This window comes from Scyliorhinus torazame, chromosome 6, assembly GCF_047496885.1.
Source record: "Scyliorhinus torazame isolate Kashiwa2021f chromosome 6, sScyTor2.1, whole genome shotgun sequence".
Taxonomy (NCBI): domain Eukaryota; kingdom Metazoa; phylum Chordata; class Chondrichthyes; order Carcharhiniformes; family Scyliorhinidae; genus Scyliorhinus; species Scyliorhinus torazame.
Window position 1 is genome coordinate 26,473,519 of NC_092712.1, and position 19,203 is coordinate 26,492,721.

At 53.1% G+C, this 19,203-nt stretch overlaps 1 protein-coding gene across 2 annotated transcripts in view; it reads right to left on the reverse strand.

The window, feature by feature from the left end:
* The window catches only part of LOC140424726 (tripartite motif-containing protein 14-like), an 805,674-nt gene that overhangs the window by 736,028 nt on the left and 50,443 nt on the right, over positions 1–19,203 (reverse strand). For both annotated transcript variants that reach the window (XM_072508054.1, XM_072508053.1), the window contains one exon: positions 9,484–9,617. In XM_072508054.1, the coding sequence (XP_072364155.1) occupies positions 9,484–9,617 (134 nt within the window). The remainder of the gene's footprint in view (positions 1–9,483; positions 9,618–19,203) is intronic.

The following is a 19,203-nucleotide window of genomic DNA, read 5'->3' on the forward strand; positions in this document are numbered from 1 at the left end:
TAACAATAAGATTTTACGTTGTGTCCGTTATAGTACTTTCTGAATAGACTTAGTTTGTGTTAGAGTTTAAGATTTTATTATAATTTCTTCTGTTTGATGATTTTGACCTGGGTTTTGCAATAAACCTTGATTTGCTGATAATTGGAGTCGTTTAAATTCTTCAATCTCTCACCAGCGATCTCTGACCAAGTCATTGTTAAGATATTCCTCACCTTAATTCCGGGTTCGAGAATCTAGGGTCATCTTGAGCGATTCACTCAGGACAGGCTGCTGGTTAGGTAATAAACAGCAGTGTCCTATTCTCTCTCTTGGGAAAGCTACTTCAGCGAAGTAGGAACCGGGTGGGTGTTGCACCACCGGCAAGAGAGAGAATCACCTGGGCAGTGGTGGGGGTCTGGATATCTGTGTGATATAAGCCTCAGGCTTCCGGTTAGGGATAAACGGCAGGCTTGATTCAGTGCTCTCTTCCGTGGAGGTGTCCCAGTGCGGCATCCCCTGGCCTCTGAAGTTTCAGTGCCAGCTGGAGAGAGACACACACAGATACTCAAACCCCAGATATCGGCCCAGTAGTGGAGTAGCAGAGATGGCACCCCCTACAAGGCGACAGAATTTGAGGATTGTGGGGCTGCCCGAAGGAGTTGAAGGACCGAGGCCGACTGAGTATTTTACCGCGATGCTGGCAAAACTACTGGGGGAGGGGGAGGATCCCTCCCGATATGAACTGGATCGGGCTCATTGGTCGTGGAGGCCTGTACCAAAGGCGAGTGAGCCGCCAAGGGCAGTGACTCTGTGCTTCCGTAGGTACAGTGTGAAGGAGAAGGTCCTGAGCTGGGCCAAGCAGAAGCGGGAGGTGCAGTGGGCTGGAGCTGGTATACGTGTATACCAGGACTTTACGGTGGAGCTGGCAAGGAGGCGGGCTGCCTTCAACCGGGTGAAGAGGGCACTGTACATTAGAACATAGAATTTACAGTGCAGAAGGAGGCCATTCGGCCCATCAAGTCTGCACCGGCTCTTGGAAAGAGCACCCTACCCAAGGTCAACACCGCCACCCTATCCCCATAACCCAGTAACCACACCCACCACTAAGGGCAATTTTGGACACTAAGGGCAATTGATCATGGCCGATCCACCTAACCTGCACATCTTTGGACTGTGGGAGGAAACCGGAGCACCCGGAGGAAACCCACGCACACACGGGGAGGATGTGCAGACTCCGCACAGACAGTGACCCAAGCCAGAATCGAACCTGGGACCCTGGCGCTGTGAAGCAATTGTGCTACCCACAAGGCTACCGTGCTGCCCCTAAGCAAGGTGCGGTGCGGCATTGTATATCCAGCGAAGCTGAGGGTGACTTACAAGCTCAGGGACTTTTATTTTGGAACAGCGGAAGAGTTGTGGCAGAACCGAGAAATTGAGAAATGGCCATGTGCCGATTGAACCTCATGACAGTATTTTCTTTTTTTTTGTTTCACTGCGTGCGGGTGTAGGGGCTAAAGGAGCCAATGGTGTATATATTTGGACAAGGGAAGGGATGGGACTTTCACTCGAAATGAGGGCTCTTTGGGGTGTAGGTGGATATGCGGGGTGTGTGTGCTAAAAGGGGATCTTTGGGCTTTCCTAGGGCCGGGCAAGGGGGAAAGGGACCCGGGCGGGGGGCCTCCACGCTGGCCGGTTTACAAAGAACAAAGAACAAAGAAATGTACAGCACAGGAACAGGCCCTTCGGCCCTCCAAGCCCGTGCCGACCATACTGCCCGACTAAACTACAATCTTCTACACTTCCTGGGTCCGTATCCTTCTATTCCCATCCTATTCATATATTTGTCAAGATGCCCCTTAAATGTCCCTATCGTCCCTGCCTCCACTACCTCCTCCGGTAGTGAGTTCCAGGCACCCACTACCCTCTGCGTAAAAAACTTGCCTCGTACATCTACTCTAAACTTTGCCCCTCTCACCTTAAACCTATGCCCCCTAGTAATTGACCCCTCTACCCTGGGGAAAAGCCTCTGACTAGCCATCTGACTTTAAGCCGGCCAGTGAACGGGAGTGAGGTGGGGGAATACTGCGGCCATCGGAGCCTGGCAAAACAGGGTCCGAGTGGTCTAGCCGGGGTGGAAAGTTGGGGGGAAGGAACCGTGGTTGGGGGGAGGGCGTTTACAAGAGGCAGTGGATGGGAGGAGTTGGAGACTGGGCGGGGGGTGGGGGGGGGGGTACAACTCCTGGGTATCATGTACGGTACTCTTTCAGAGGTTGGAGGGCGTGAGTGTGTGTGTGTGGGGGGGGGGGGGACTCTATAGGTCAATGGTGACCATGGGCGGTCCCGGATCCTTTTTCTCCTTTGTTTTTTTGTTGTCACCGTGGGAGGGTTTGGTTTATTGGATGCATATATTGACAGGTGGGCCGTTGTTTGGGGTGGTGGGAGGGTGGGATCGTTGGTATTGTTAAGGGGATTGATTTTGTATTTGTTACCGTTTACTGTTTGTGGGCGGGGTGTGAATTTTGAAGGAAAATGTGAAAATGTAGAATAAAAACATTTTTTTTTTAAACTATCTGAATGGCCATAAATTAGGAGAGGGGAATGTGCAGCGGGACCTGGGTGTCCTCGTGCACCAGTCACTGAGGGTACAGCAGGCGGTAAAGAAGGCAAATGGTGTGCTGGCCTCCATTGCGAGAGGATTCGAGGACAGGAGCAGGGATGTGTTGCTGCAATTATACAGGGGCTCGGTCAGGCCACACTAGAAATATTATGTGCAGTTTTGGTCTCCTTATCTGAGGAAGGATGTTCTTGCTACAGAGGGAGTGCAGCAAAGGCTTACCAGGCTGATTCCTGGGATGGCGGGACTGACGTACGAGGAGAGATTGAGTCGGTCAGGATTGTATTCGCTGGAGTTCAGAAGAATGAGGGGGAATCTCAGAGAAACATATAAAATTCTAACAGGACTGGACAGGGTAGACGCAGGAAGGATGTTCCCGATGGTGAGTGTGTCCAGAACCAGGGGTCACAGTCTGAGGATACGGGCTAGATACGGGCAGGATTGGCAGCTGAACGTTGGAGGAAATAGATGCTTCAGGAGAGATAGAGAGGGATGTAAAAGGGGTGGGTGAGTAGCATTACTGGTTAAGGAGAATATTATAGCCGTACTGCGGGAGGACACCTCGGAGGCCTCATACAATGAGGCATTCTGGGTAGAGCTCAGTAACAGAAAGGGGGTAATCACAATGTTGGGAGTTTATTACAGGCCCCCCAGCTGCCAGTGAGAGATAGAGGAGCAGATAGGTAGAGAGATATTGGATAGGTGCAAAAGTACAGGATTGTTGTGGTAGGCGATTTTAATTTCCCCTATATTGACTGGGACTCACTTAGTGCTCGGGGTTTGGATGGGGCAGAGTTTGTAAGGTGTATCCAGGAAGCCTTCTTGATGCAATATGTAGATAGTCCAACTAGGGAAGGGACAGTACTGGATCTGGCCTTGGAGAAAGAGCCTGGACAGGTGGTTGAGGTTTGTTTGAGGAACACTTTGGGAGTAGTGACCACAATTCCGTACGTTTTAGGGTACTTTTGGATAGGGGTGAGGGTAACCCTCGAGTTAAGGTGCTAAACTGGGGAAAGGCAAATTACGATAACATTAGACAGGAATTGAAGAATTTGGATTGGGTGCGGCTGTTGGAGGGTAAATCAACATCGGACGTGTGGGAGTCTTTCAAGCGACAGTTGATTAGGATTCAGGAAAGTCACATTCCTGAGAGAACAAAGGATAAGTATGGGAAGCTTAGGGAGCCTTGGATAACAAGGGATATTGTGAACCTCGTCAAAAAGAAAAAGGAGACTTTTGTACGGTCTAGAAGGTGTGTGGGCAGTTAAAACCCTTGAGGATTATAAAGAAAGTAGGATGGTACTGAAGTGGGAAATTAGGAGGAGTCATGAAAGGTTCTTGCAAGTAGGATTATGGTGAATCCCAAAGCTTTTTATTCATATGGAAAAAGCAAGAGAGTAGGCAACACGGTAGCACAGTGGCTAGCACAGTTGCTTCACAGCTCCAGGGTCCCAGGTTCAATTCCCGTCTGGGTCACTGTCTGTGCGGAGTCTGCACATTCTCCCCGTGTCTGCGTGGGTTTCCTCCGGGTGCTCCAGTTTCCTCCCACAGTCCAAAGATGTGCGGGTTAGGTGGATTGGCCGTGATAAATTACCCTTAGTGTCCAAAAGGGTTAAGTGGGGGTTACTGGATTATGGGGATAGGGTAGATACGTGGGCTTGAGTAGGGTGCTCTTTGTAAAGGCCGGTGCAGACTTGATGGGCCGAATGGCCTCCTTCTGCACTGTAAATTCTGTGATTCTTTGAAAGGATTGGACCACTTAAGGAAAGTGAGGGGAATGTGTTGAACCAGAGGAAATGGGTGAGGTACTAAATGAGTACTTTGCATCAGTGTTCACCAAAGAAAGGGACCTTGTGAAAGATGATTCTTGGGTAGGGTGTGTGGACAGTCTGGATTGTGTTCACATCAAAAAGGAGGAGATACTGAGTCTTTTAAAAGATATTAAGGTGGATAAGTCTCCTGGGCCGGATGGGATTTACCCCAGAATACTAATACTACTAATAACAATAATCGCTTCTTGTCACAAGTAGGCTTCAATGAAGTTACTGTGTAAAGCCCCTAGTCGCCACATACTGAGGGAAGCAAGGGAGGAAATTGCTGGGGCCTTGACTGACATCTTTGTATCCTCATTGGCTACAGGTGTGATCCCAGAGGACTGGGGAATAGCTAATGTGGTACCGCTGTTTAAGAAAGGTAGCAGGGATAATCCAGGAAACATAGGCCGGTGAGCCTCCGTCGGTAGCAGGTAAATTATTGGAGAGAATTCTCAGGGACAGGATTTATACTCATTTGGAAACAAATGGACTCATTAGCAATAGACAGCGTGGTTTTGTGAAGGGGAGGTCTTGCCTCACCAACTTGATCGAGTTTTTTGAGGAGGTGACAAAGATGATTGATGAGGGGAGGGTGGTGAATGTTGTTTACATGGACTTCAGTAAAGCCTTTGACAAGGTGCCTCATGGCAGACGGGTACGAAAGGTGAAGTCACACGGGATCAGAGGTGAGGTGGTAGGATGGATACAGAACTGGCTCGGTCACAGAAGGCAAAGGGTAGCAGTAGCACGGTGGGCTAAGACAGCTGGCTTGTAATGCAGAACAAGGCCAGCAGCGCGGGTTCAATTCCCGTTCCAGCCTCCCCGAACAGGTGCCGGAATGTGGTGACTAGGGGCTTTTCACAGTAACTTCATTGAAGCCTGCTTGTGACAATAAGCGATTATTATTATTAGAAGAGTGTTTTTCTGAATGGAAGGTTGTGACTAGTGATGTTCCACAGGGATTGGGCCTCTGTTGTTTGTAGTGTACATAAACGATCTGGAGGAAAGCGTAGCTGGTCTGATTAGTAAGTTCACGGATGACACCAAGGTTGGTGGAGTGGTAGATAGTGTTGAGGATTGTCAGAGGATACAGCAGGACATAGATAGGTTGGAGACTTGGGCAGAGAAATGGAAAATGAAGTTTAGTCCGGACAAATGTGAGGGAATGCATTTTGATAGGTCTAACATAGAGGGGAAATGTACCGTAAATGGCAAAACTCTTAGGAATATAGAAAGTCAGAGAGATCTGGGTGTGCAGGTCCACAGATCGTTGAAGGTGGCAACACATGTGGACAAGGTAGTAAAGAAAGCATACGGAATGCTTGCCTTCATTGAACGGGGCATCGAGTATAAAAACTGGCTAGTCACGCTGCAGTTGTATAGAACCTTGGTAAGGCCGCACCTGGAACATTGCTCACAATTCTGGTCGCCACACTACCAGAAGGATGTGGAGGCTTTGGAGAGGGTGCAGAGGAGGTTTGCCAGGGTGTTGCCTGGTCTGGAGGGTGTTAGCTATGCGGAGAGGCTGAATAGAAAGAGTTTTTAGAAAGGCAGAGGTTGAGGGGTGATCTGATAGAGGTCCACAAGATTGAGGGACATGGATAGAGTGGATGGGCAGGCACTCTTTCCCAAGATGGAGGGGTCAGTCACCAGGGGGCATAGGTTTAAGGTCCATGGGGCAAAGTTTAGAGGAGATGTGCGAGGCAGGTTTTTTACGCAGAGTGTGGTGAGTGCCTGGAACGCGTTGCCAGGGGAGGTTGTGGAAGCAGATACATTAACGGTGTTCAAAAGGCATCTTGACAAACACATGGTTAGGATGGGTATAGAGGGATACGGCACAAGGAAGTGCTGAGGGTTTTGGCCAAGGGTGGTATCATGACCGGTACAGGTTTGGACAACAATAAAGGTTAGTATATTTGCTGGAGTTTAGAAGAATGAGGAGGGTTCTCATAGAAACCTATAAAATTCTAACAGGGAGAGGGTAGCACGGTGGCGCAGTGGTTAGCATTGCTGCCTCACGGCGCCCAGGTCCTAGGTTTGATCCCGGCTCTGGGTCACTGTCCATGTGGGATTTGCACATCCTCCCCGTGTCTGCGTGGGTTTCACCCCCACAACCCAAACAATGTGCAGGGTGGGTGGATTGGCCGCGCTAAATTGCTCCTTAATAGGAAAAAATTATTTGGGAATTCTAAACCTTTTTTAAAAATTGTAACAGGTTAGATGCAGGAAGGACGTTCCCAATGGCGGGGAAGCCCAGAACCAGGGGTCACAGTCTAAGGATATGGGGTAAACCATTTAGGACTGGGATGAGGAGAAATGTCTTCACCCAAAGAGTGGTGAACCAATAGAATTTGCTACCACAGAAAGTAGTTGAGGCCAAAACATTTTGTTTTCAAGAATAGTTAGACATAGCACTTGGGGTGAAAGGAATCAAAGGATATAGGGGGTGGGGAACAGGGGTGGGGGGAGGGGCACGGTGGTCTGGCCTGCGATCGGGGCCCACCGATCCGTGGGCGGGCCTGTGCCGTGGGGGCACTCTATTCCTCCGCGTCGGCTGCTGTGGGCCTCCGTGATGGCCGACGCGGAGATGAACCCCCCCTGCACATGCGCTGGGATGATGCCAGCACTCGCTGGCGCACCCGCGCATGCGGCAACTCGCGCCGGCCGCGGAGGCCCTTCGGCGCCAGTTGGCATGGCGCCAAGCCCCTTCCGCACCTTTGGGGCGGCCCGACGCCGGAGTGGTTCACGCCACTCCTTCGTGCCGGAGTTGCCTGCCTTGTCGGTTACGGCAGAATCCCGCCCCTGGTTATTGAGTTGGGTAATCAGCCACGTTCGTAATGAATGGTGGAGCGGGCTTGAAGGGCCGAATGACCTCCTCCTGATCCTATTTTCTCTGTTTTTATGTACCCTTTGGTTATTGGCCTTGTTGCCAGCGGAAATATGGGGCGAAATTCTCCGTAATCAGCGCGATGTCCGCCGACCGGCGCCAAAAACGGCGCAAATCTGTCCGGCATCGCGCCGCCCCAAAGGTGCGGAACCCTCCGCATCTTGAACGGCCGAGCCCTAACCTTGAGGGGCTAGGCCCGCGCCGGACTGATTTCCGCCCCGCCAGCTGGCGGGAAAGGCCTTTGGGTGCCCCGCCAGCTGGCGCGGCAATGCCATTGCCAGGCGGCGCATGTGCGGGTGCGTCAGCGGCCGCTCACGGCATCCCCGCGCAGGCGCAGTGGAGGGAGTCTCTTCCGCCTCCACCATGGTGGAGACCATGGCGAAGGCAGAAGGAAAAGAGTGCCCCCACAGCACAGGCCCGCCCGCGGATCGGTGGGCCCCGATCGCGTGCCAGGCCACCGTGGGGGCACCCCCCGGGGCCAGATCGCCCCGCGCCCGCCCCCCCAGGACCCCAGAGCCCCCCGGCGCCGCCTTGCCCGCCGGTAAGAGAGGTGGTTTAATCCACGCCGGCGGGACAGGCATTCCAGCAGCGGGACGTCGGCCCATCCGGGCCGGAGAATCGCCGGGGGGGGGGGGGGCCCGCCAACCGGCGCGGCGCGATTCCCGCCCCCGCCGAATCTCCGGTGCCGGAGAATTCGGCAACCGGCGGGGACAGGATTCACGCCAGCCCCCGGCGATTCTCCGACCCGGCGGGGGGGGGGGGGGGTCGGAGAATCCCGCCCATGGTTTCTCCATATTTATTCTATCAAACATGATTTTTAACACCTCCACCAAACGTCCCGTTAACATTCTCTGCTCTGAGGAGAGCTTCAGATTCATGGTGACGTTCCAGTAAACCTCAACCTGAGGTGCGATGCCCACAATTGAACACAAGACGGCAGCTGAAGCCTAACCAGTCTCCTGTGAAGGTGTCGTGTACCTTCCTTCCTTTTGTTTTTGGTATTATTTATAAAATCCAGAAATCCAAATACATTCTTAACAGTCTTCTCGACCTGTCCTACCACCGATTTCCGTGCCTATACTCTCAAACCCCTCTGTCCCCGCACTCCCTTTAAAATTGTGCCAATTAATTTATACTTACTCCCCTCATTCACCAGACATAACGGAGCATTCAATTCTTTATCAGCCAGAAATTGAACGAGACTAACCATATAAATGCTGTGGTCTGAGAGAAGATTAGATCTGGAAATTCTGGAAGAGTAACTCAGCTCCTGACACCCCAAAAGCCAGACCACCATCTACAAGGCACAAGCCAGGAATGTGATGGAATACTCTCCACTTGCCTGGATGAGTAGCAGCTCCAACAACACTCAAGAAGTGCGACACCATCCAGGACAAAGCAGCCCCGCTTGATTGCTCCCCCACCCACAAACATTCAAACCCTCCACTACTGATGCACAGGGACAGTCATGATTGCCTCTACAAGATGCACTGCAGGAAATTCACCAAGCATCCTTTCATAGCACCATACAAACCTGTTACTTCTACCACCTAGAAGGACAAGAGCAGCAGACACATGGGAACACCTCCAGCTGGAAGTTTCACTCTAAGCCGCCCACCATCCTGACTTGGAAATATATCGGCCGTTCCTTCACTGGGTCAAAATCCTGCAACTCCTTCCCTAACAGCGCTGTGGGTGTACCTACACCACATGGACTGCCACGATTCAAGAAGGCAGCTCACCATCAACCGCTTAAGGTAAAAACAGGGATGGCCAATTAATTCTGGCCCACCCAGCGACGCCCACATCCCGTAAATGAATTTTTAAAATGTTTGCCATTTCACCAGTCTGTCTTGAGCCTCCTGAAGACTGTTGCTGCCTCTGTTTACGCATTGTGATGAACGGTTACTCTAACACTGTACCCTTGTCATCATGTAAGGTGATGTCCCCTTTAAGACCGGGCTTGGAACCTTGGGGAGCTCCGCCTCCGGCTCCGCCCATCTGGGAGCCGTATATAAGGGGCCGCCTTGTGGGCGGCGTAGCTGTTAGCACACGTCTCAGCACTAGTCTAGTTCTTAGTTTATTAAAGCCTTCTTTACCGTTTACACTCTAAGCGTCGTTATTGAGGGTACCACACGCATAAACATTGCCACCAGCCCATTGTATATAGAAAAGCTACCATCTCTTACTTGTGGTTCCTAAAATGGCTGATTGGTAGGTAAAGGAATTATTCATCCGATCTTTGATAAGTTCAGGTGCGTTGTACAGATTCAGGATGAGCTTCGGAATATTTATCTCTGATTGTTTCTGAGTCTCAGCGATTCTGTAATGAATGAGGAAAGAAAATCCTTATAACATTTCAGATCCACAATCCACGGGTTAATGAGTTATTACTCCACCACTAATCCACACACTGACACTAGGTTGGAGAGCACGGCCAATAGCCGCTTTAACTTGTGCAATTCCATTTTCAAACTTATTATTAATCCTGCTTCCAACATTAGGCGGATCGGCCAGGATAAATTGCCCTTCGTGTCCAAAATTGCCCTTGGTGTGAGGTGGGGTTACTGGGTTATGGGGATAGGGTGGAGGTGTTGACCTTGGGTAGGGTGCTCTTTCCAAGAGCCGGTGCAGACTCGATGGGCTGAATGGCCTCCTTCTGCACTGTAAAATCTATGATCTATGATCTATGATTCTTCAGGCAGCTCATTCCAGACCTTTATAACTCACTCACCATTATTTTATAGATGTATACATTCTAAGAAAATCTGGAATTAAGTCTAAAGGTCACTTGAAAACGATGCACAGGGCCTGCGACTGAAGCCTGGACATGGGATTGATGGCTGATGCCTGTATATAAGATCAGGCATTAACATTTGATTATGGAATCTGGGACAGCTGTCTGTCTGTGGGATCTGGGCTGACATCTGTATATGGTACTTGTGACTGACACCTGTATACAGGATTGGATTGGATTTTGTTTTTGTCACGTGTACCGAGGGACAGTGACAAGTATTTTTCTGCGCGCAGCTCAACAAATCATTAAGTGCATGAAAAGAACAGGAAATAAAAGAAAATACATAACTTTTCTGAACATTACCAAAATTGTAGTTTTCAGCAGGTTTTGCAGGAAAATCAAGCCAGCACATTCAACTACGCCAAACACACACACAGCTTAAAGCCAATAGTTTTCCTGAATAGTTATCAGTAGTGTGTTATGAAAATAAGCCACACCACTTCACCGCTTTGGTACAACTGGGATCATGAGAGGCAAGATATAAATGCAAGTCTTCCTTCACACGAGACTTTGTAATGGTCACTTGGAGCATTTTATAAATAGCTCAAGCTGCAGATGTTGACATAAAAGAACAGTTCCAAATAGTTTTTCCTTCAACTACAGCTTGTAGGTGGACTACAGGAGGGTGGACTTACTGGGGCTATGTAGCATTTTCTCAATTATATTCTTACGTTGAGAAAATTCATCTGGAGAAATCCACACCGAAAGCAGACCAAGGCAGGCCAGCAGCACGGTTCAATTCCCGTACCAGACTCCCCGGACAGGCCCCGGAATGCGGCGACTAGGGGCTTTTCACAGTAACTTCATTTGAAGCCTACTTGGGACAATAAGCGATATTTTTCAATAATAGGGCACTATTATGACACCTGTATATAGGACCTGGGACTGAGATCAGTATATAAGATCTGGGACTGATGCCGATATAGATGATCCAGGACTGGTGCCTGTATATAGGATCTGAAACTGATGCCTGAATATAGAATCTGAAACTGATGCCTGTATATACAATGTGAGACTAACTCCTGTATATCGGATCTGGCTTGATGTCTATATATAGGATCTGGAACTGATGACTGAGCATGGCATCTGGGACTGCCGCCTGTGTCTGGGATCTGGGACTGTCGCCTGTGTATGGGATCTGAGACTGTCGTCTGTGTCTGGGATCTGGGACTGTCGCCTGTATATGGGATCTGGAACTGATGCCTGTGCATGGCATTTGGGACTGTCGCCTGTGACTGGGATCAGGGGCTGTCGCATGTGTATGGGATCTGGGACTGTCATCTGTGTCTGGGATCTGGGACTGTCACCTGTGTCTGGGATCTGGGACTGTCGCCTGTGTCTGGGATCTGGGACTGTTGCCTGTGTATGGGATCTGAGACTGTCACCTGTGCCTGCGATCTGGGACTGTCGCCTGTGTATAGGATCTGGGACTGTCGCCTGTGTCTGGGATCTGGGACTTTCGCCTGTGTATGGGATCTGGAACTGATGCCTGTGCATGGCATCTGGGACTGTCGCCTGTGTCTGGGATCTGGGACTGTCGCCTGTGTATGGGATCTGAGACTGTCGCCTGTGTCTGGGACCTGGGACTGTCGCCTCTGTATGGGATCTGGAACTGATGCCTGTGCATGGCATTTGGGACTGTCGCCTGTGACTGGGATCTGGGACTGTCGCATGTGTATGGGATCTGGGACTGTCATCTGTGTCTGGGATCTGGGACTGTCGCCTGTGTCTGGGATCTGGGACTGTTGCCTGTGTATGGGATCTGAGACTGTCACCTGTGCCTGCGATCTGGGACTGTCGCCTGTGTATAGGATCTGGGACTGTCGCCTGTGTCTGGGATCTGGGACTGTCGCCTGTGTATGGGATCTGGAACTGATGCCTGTGCATGGCATCTGGGACTGTCGCCTGTGTCTGGGATCTGGGACTGTCGCCTGCGTATGGCATCTGGGACTGTCGTCTGTGTCTGGGATCTGGGACTGTCGCCTGTGTATGGGATCTGGGACTGTCGCCTGTGTATGGGGTCTGGGACTGCCGTCTGTGTATGGGATCAGGGACTTTCGCCTGTGTCTGGGATCTGGGATTATCGCCTGTGTATGGGATCTGGGACTGATGCCTGTGTATGGGATCTGGGACTGTCGCCTGTGTGTGGGATCTGGGACTGTCGCCTGTGTGTGGGATCTGGGACTGTCGCCGGTGCCTGGGATCTGGGACTGTCGCCTGTGTACGGGATCTGGGACTGTCGCCTGTGTTTGCGATCTGGGACTGTCGCCTGTGTATAGGATCTGGGACTGTCGCCTGTATCTGGGATCTGGGACTGTCGCCTGTGTATGGGATCTGGGACTGTCGCCTGTGTCTGGGATCTGGGACTGTCGTCTGTGTCTGGGATCTGGGACTGTCACCTGTGTATGGGATCTGGGACTATCGCCTGTGTATGGGGTCTGGGACTGCCGTCTGTGTATGGGATCAGTGACTTTCGCCTGTGTCTGGGATCTGGGATTATCGCCTTTGTATAGGATCTGGGACTGTCGCCTGTATCTGGGATCTGGGACTGTCGCCTGTGTATGGGATCTGGGACTGTCGCCTGTGTCTGGGATCTGGGACTGTCACCTGTGTCTGGGATCTGGGACTGTCGCCTGCGTATGGCATCTGGGACTGTCGTCTGTGTCTGGGATCTGGGACTGTCACCTGTGTATGGGATCTGGGACTATCGCCTGTGTATGGGGTCTGGGACTGCCGTCTGTGTATGGGATCAGTGACTTTCGCCTGTGTCTGGGATCTGGGATTATCGCCTTTGTATAGGATCTGGGACTGTCGCCTGTATCTGGGATCTGGGACTGTCGCCTGTGTATGGGATCTGGGACTGATGCCTGTGTATGGGATCTGAGACTGTCGCCTGTGTCTGGGATCTGGGACTGTCGCCTATGTATGGGATCTGGGACTGTCGTCTGAGTATGGGATCTGGGACTGTCGCCTGTGTATGGGCTCTGAGACGGATGCCTGTGTATGGGGTCTGGGACTGTCACCTGTGTCTGGGATCTGGGACTGTCGCCTGTGTATGGGATCTGGGACTGTCGCCTGTGTCTGGGATTTGGGACTGTCGCCTGTGTACGGGATCTGGGACTGTCGCCTGTGTCTGCGATCTGGGACTGATGCCTGTGTATGGGATATAGGACTGTTGTCTGGGTCTAGGATCTGGGACTGTCACCTTTGTATGCGATCTGGAACTGCCAACTGTGTATGGGATCTGGGACTGTTGCCTGTGTATGGGATCTGGAGCTGATGCCTGTGTATGGGACCGGGGACTTTCGCCTGTGTCTGGGATCTGGGACTGTCACCTGTGTGTGGGAGCTGGGACTGTCGCCTGTGCCTGGGATCAGGGACTGTCGCCTGTGTACGGGATCTGGGACTGTCGCCTATGTATGGGATCTGGAATTGATGCCTGTGCATGGCATCTGGGACTGTCGTCTGTGTCTGGGATCTGGGACTGTCGCCTGCATATGGCATCTGGGACTGTCGCCTATGTCTGGGATCTGGGACTGTCGCCTGTGTCTGGGATCTGGGACTGTCGCCTGTGTATGGGATCTGGGACTGTCGCCTGTGTATGGGATCTGGGACTGTCGCCTGAGTATGGGATCTGGGACTGTCGACTGTGTATGGGATCTGGGACTGTCGCCTGTGTATGGGATCTGGGACTGATGCCTGTGTATGGGATCTGGGACTGTTGCCTGTGTATGGGATCTGGAGCTGATGCCTGTGTATGGGACCGGGGACTGTCGCCTGTGTCTGGGATCTGGGACTGTCACCTGTGTGTGGGAGCTGGGACTGTCGCCTGTGCCTGAGATCTGGGACTGTCGCCTGTGTACGGGATCTGGGACTGTCGCCTGTGTATGGGATCTGGAACTGATGCCTGTGCATGGCATCTGGGACTGTCGCCTGTGTCTGGGATCTGGGACTGTCGCCTGCGTATGGCATCTGGGACTGTCGCCTGTGTATGGGATCTGGAACTGATGCCGGTGCATGGCATCTGGGACTGTCGCCTGTGTCTGGGATCTGGGACTGTCGCCTGCGTATGGCATCTGGGACTGTCGTCTGCGTCTGGGATCTGGGACTGTCGCCTGTGTATGGGATCTGGGACTGTCGCCAATGTCTGGGATCTGAGACTGTCACCTGTGTATGGGATCTGGGACTGTCGCCTGTGTATAGGATCTGGGACTGTCGCCTGTGTAAGGGATCTGGAACTGCCGCCTGTGTATGGGATCTGGGATTGTTGCCCGTGTATGGGATTTGGGACTGTCACCTGTGTATGGGATCAGGGACTGTCGCCTGTGTCTGGGATCTGGGACAGATGCCTGTGTATGGGATCTGGGACTGTCGTCTGCGTCTGGGATCTGTGACTGATGCCTATGTATGGGATCTGGAAATGCCTCCTGAATATTGGATCTGTAACTGATGCCTGTGTATGGGATCTAGGACTGTTGCCTGTGTCTAGGATCTGGGACTGTCACCTGTGTATGCGACCTGGAACTGCCACCTGTGTATGGGATCTGGGACTGTTGCCTGTGTATGGGATCTGGAGCTGATGCCTGTGTATGGGACCGGGGACTGTCGCCTGTGTCTGGGATCTGGGACTGTCACCTGTGTGTGGGAGCTGGGACTGTCGCCTGTGCCTGAGATCTGGGACTGTCGCCTGTGTACGGGATCTGGGACTGTCGCCTGTGTATGGGATCTGGAATTGATGCCTGTGCATGGCATCTGGGACTGTCGCCTGTGTCTGGGATCTGGGACTGTCGCCTGCCTATGGCATCTGGGACTGTCGTCTGTGTATGGGATCTGGGACAGTCGTCTGTGTCTGGGATCTGGGACTGTCGCCTGTGTCTGGGATCTGGGACTATCGCCTGTGTATGGGATCTGGGACTGTCGCCTGTGTATGGGATCTGGGACAGTCGCCTGAGTATGGGATCTGGGACCGTCGCCTGTGTATGGGATCTGGAGCTGATGCCTGTGTTTGGGACCGGGGACTGTCACCTGTGTCTGGGATCTGGGACTGTCACCTGTGTGTGGGAGCTGGGACTGTCGCCTGTGCCTGGGATCCGGGACTGTCGCCTGTGTACGGGATCTGGGACTGTCGCCTGTGTATGGGATCTGGAACTGATGCCTGTGCATGGCATCTGGGACTGTCGCCTGTGTCTGGGATCTGGGACTGTCGCTTGCCTATGGCATCTGGGACTGTCGTCTGCGTCTGGGATCTGGGACTGTCGCCTGTGTATGGGATCTGGGACTGTCGCCTGTGTCTGGGATCTGGGACTGTCGCCTGTGTCTGGGATCTGGGACTGTCGCCTGTGTCTGGGATCTGGGACTGTCGCCTGTGTATGGGATCTGGGACTGTCGCCTGTGTCTGGGATTTGGGACTGTCGCCTGTGTACGGGATCTGGGACTGTCGCCTGTGTCTGCGATCTGGGACTGATGCCTGTGTATGGGTTATAGGACTGTTGTCTGGGTCTAGGATCTGGGACTGTCACCTTTGTATGCGATCTGGAACTGCCAACTGTGTATGGGATCTGGGACTGTTGCCTGTGTATGGGATCTGGAGCTGATGCCTGTGTATGGGACCGGGGACTTTCGCCTGTGTCTGGGATCTGGGACTGTCACCTGTGTGTGGGAGCTGGGACTGTCGCCTGTGCCTGGGATCAGGGACTGTCGCCTGTGTACGGGATCTGGGACTGTCGCCTATGTATGGGATCTGGAATTGATGCCTGTGCATGGCATCTGGGACTGTCGTCTGTGTCTGGGATCTGGGACTGTCGCCTGCATATGGCATCTGGGACTGTCGCCTATGTCTGGGATCTGGGACTGTCGCCTGTGTCTGGGATCTGGGACTGTCGCCTGTGTATGGGATCTGGGACTGTCGCCTGTGTATGGGATCTGGGACTGTCGCCTGAGTATGGGATCTGGGACTGTCGACTGTGTATGGGATCTGGGACTGTCGCCTGTGTATGGGATCTGGGACTGATGCCTGTGTATGGGATCTGGGACTGTTGCCTGTGTATGGGATCTGGAGCTGATGCCTGTGTATGGGACCGGGGACTGTCGCCTGTGTCTGGGATCTGGGACTGTCACCTGTGTGTGGGAGCTGGGACTGTCGCCTGTGCCTGAGATCTGGGACTGTCGCCTGTGTACGGGATCTGGGACTGTCGCCTGTGTATGGGATCTGGAACTGATGCCTGTGCATGGCATCTGGGACTGTCGCCTGTGTCTGGGATCTGGGACTGTCGCCTGCGTATGGCATCTGGGACTGTCGCCTGTGTATGGGATCTGGAACTGATGCCGGTGCATGGCATCTGGGACTGTCGCCTGTGTCTGGGATCTGGGACTGTCGCCTGCGTATGGCATCTGGGACTGTCGTCTGCGTCTGGGATCTGGGACTGTCGCCTGTGTATGGGATCTGGGACTGTCGCCAATGTCTGGGATCTGAGACTGTCACCTGTGTATGGGATCTGGGACTGTCGCCTGTGTATAGGATCTGGGACTGTCGCCTGTGTAAGGGATCTGGAACTGCCGCCTGTGTATGGGATCTGGGATTGTTGCCCGTGTATGGGATTTGGGACTGTCACCTGTGTATGGGATCAGGGACTGTCGCCTGTGTCTGGGATCTGGGACAGATGCCTGTGTATGGGATCTGGGACTGTCGTCTGCGTCTGGGATCTGTGACTGATGCCTATGTATGGGATCTGGAAATGCCTGCTGAATATTGGATCTGTAACTGATGCCTGTGTATGGGATCTAGGACTGTTGCCTGTGTCTAGGATCTGGGGCTGTCACCTGTGTATGCGACCTGGAACTGCCACCTGTGTATGGGATCTGGGACTGTTGCCTGTGTATGGGATCTGGAGCTGATGCCTGTGTATGGGACCGGGGACTGTCGCCTGTGTCTGGGATCTGGGACTGTCACCTGTGTGTGGGAGCTGGGACTGTCGCCTGTGCCTGAGATCTGGGACTGTCGCCTGTGTACGGGATCTGGGACTGTCGCCTGTGTATGGGATCTGGAATTGATGCCTGTGCATGGCATCTGGGACTGTCGCCTGTGTCTGGGATCTGGGACTGTCGCCTGCCTATGGCATCTGGGACTGTCGTCTGTGTATGGGATCTGGGACAGTCGTCTGTGTCTGGGATCTGGGACTGTCGCCTGTGTCTGGGATCTGGGACTATCGCCTGTGTATGGGATCTGGGACTGTCGCCTGTGTATGGGATCTGGGACAGTCGCCTGAGTATGGGATCTGGGACCGTCGCCTGTGTATGGGCTCTGGGACTGATGCCTGTGTATGGGATCTGGGACTGATGCCTGTGTATGGGATCTGGGACTGTCGCCTGTGTATGGGATCTGGGACTGTCGCCTGTGTCTGGGATTTGGGACTGTCGCCTGTGTACGGGATCTGGGACTGTCGCCTGTGTCTGCGATCTGGGACTGATGCCTGTGTATGGGATCTGGGACTGTCGCCTGTGTCTGGGATCTGGGACTGATGCCTGTGTCTGGGATTTGGGACTGTCGCCTGTGTACGGGATCTGGGACTGTCGCCTGTGTCTGCGATCTGGGACTGATGCCTGTGTATGGGATCTGGGACTGTCGCCTGTGTCTGGGATCAGGGACTGTCGCCTGTGTATCAGATCTGGGACTGATGCCTGTGTGGGATCTAGGACAGTTGCCTGTGTATGGGATCTGGAGCTGATGCCTGTGTTTGGGACCGGGGACTGTCACCTGTGTCTGGGATCTGGGACTGTCACCTGTGTGTGGGAGCTGGGACTGTCGCCTGTGCCTGGGATCCGGGACTGTCGCCTGTGTACGGGATCTGGGACTGTCGCCTGTGTATGGGATCTGGAACTGATGCCTGTGCATGGCATCTGGGACTGTCGCCTGTGTCTGGGATCTGGGACTGTCGCTTGCCTATGGCATCTGGGACTGTCGTCTGCGTCTGGGATCTGGGACTGTCGCCTGTGTATGGGATCTGGGACTGTCGCCTGTGTCTGGGATCTGGGACTGTCGCCTGTGTCTGGGATCTGGGACTATCGCCTGTGTATGGGATCTGGGACTGTCGCCTGTGTATGGGATCTGGGACTGTCGCCTGAGTATGGGATCTGGGACCGTCGCCTGTGTATGGGCTCTGGGACTGATGCCTGTGTATGGGATCTGGGACTGTCGCCTGTGTACGGGATCTGGGACTGTCGCCTGTGTCTGGGATCTGGGACTGTCGCCTGTGTATAGGATCTGGGACTGTCGCCTGTGTCTGGGATCAGGGACTGTCGCCTGTGTATCGGATCTGGGACTGATGCCTGTGTGGGATCTAGGACAGTTGCCTGTGTCTAGGATCTGGGACTGTCGCCTGTGTATGCGATCTGGGACTGATGCCTGTGTATGGGACCGGGGACTGTCGCCTGTGTCTGGGATCTGGGACTGTCACCTGTGTGTGGGATCTGGGACTGTCGCCTGTGCCTGGGATCTGGGACTGTCGCCTGTGTACGGGATCTGGGACTGTCGCCTGTATATGGGATCTGGACTGTCGCCTGTGTATGGGATCTGGGACTGTTGCCTGTGTATGGGATCTGGGACTGTCGCCTGTGTCTGGGATCTGGGACTGTCGCCTGTGTCTGGGATCTGGAACTGTCGCCTGTGTCTGGGATCTGGGACTGTCGCCTGTGTACGAGATCTGAGACTGTCGCCTGTGTATGGGATCTGGGACTGTCGCCTGTGTATAGGATCTGGGACTGTCGCCTGTGTCTGGGATCTGAGACTGCCGCCTGTGTATGGGATCTGGGACTGTCGCCTGTATATGGAATCTGGGACTGTCGCCTGTGTATGGGATCTGGGAGTGATGCCTGTGTATGGGATCTAGGACTGTTGCCTGTGTCTGGGATCTTGGATAATCGCCTGTGTAAGGGATCTGGAACTGCCGCCTGTGTATGGGATCTGGGATTGTTGCCTGTGTATGGGATTTGGGACTGTAACCTGTGTATGGGATCAGGAACTGTCGCCTGTGTCTGGGATCTGGGACTGATGCCTGTGTATGGGATCTGGGACTGTCGTCTGCGTCTGGGATCTGGGACTGATGTCTATGTATGG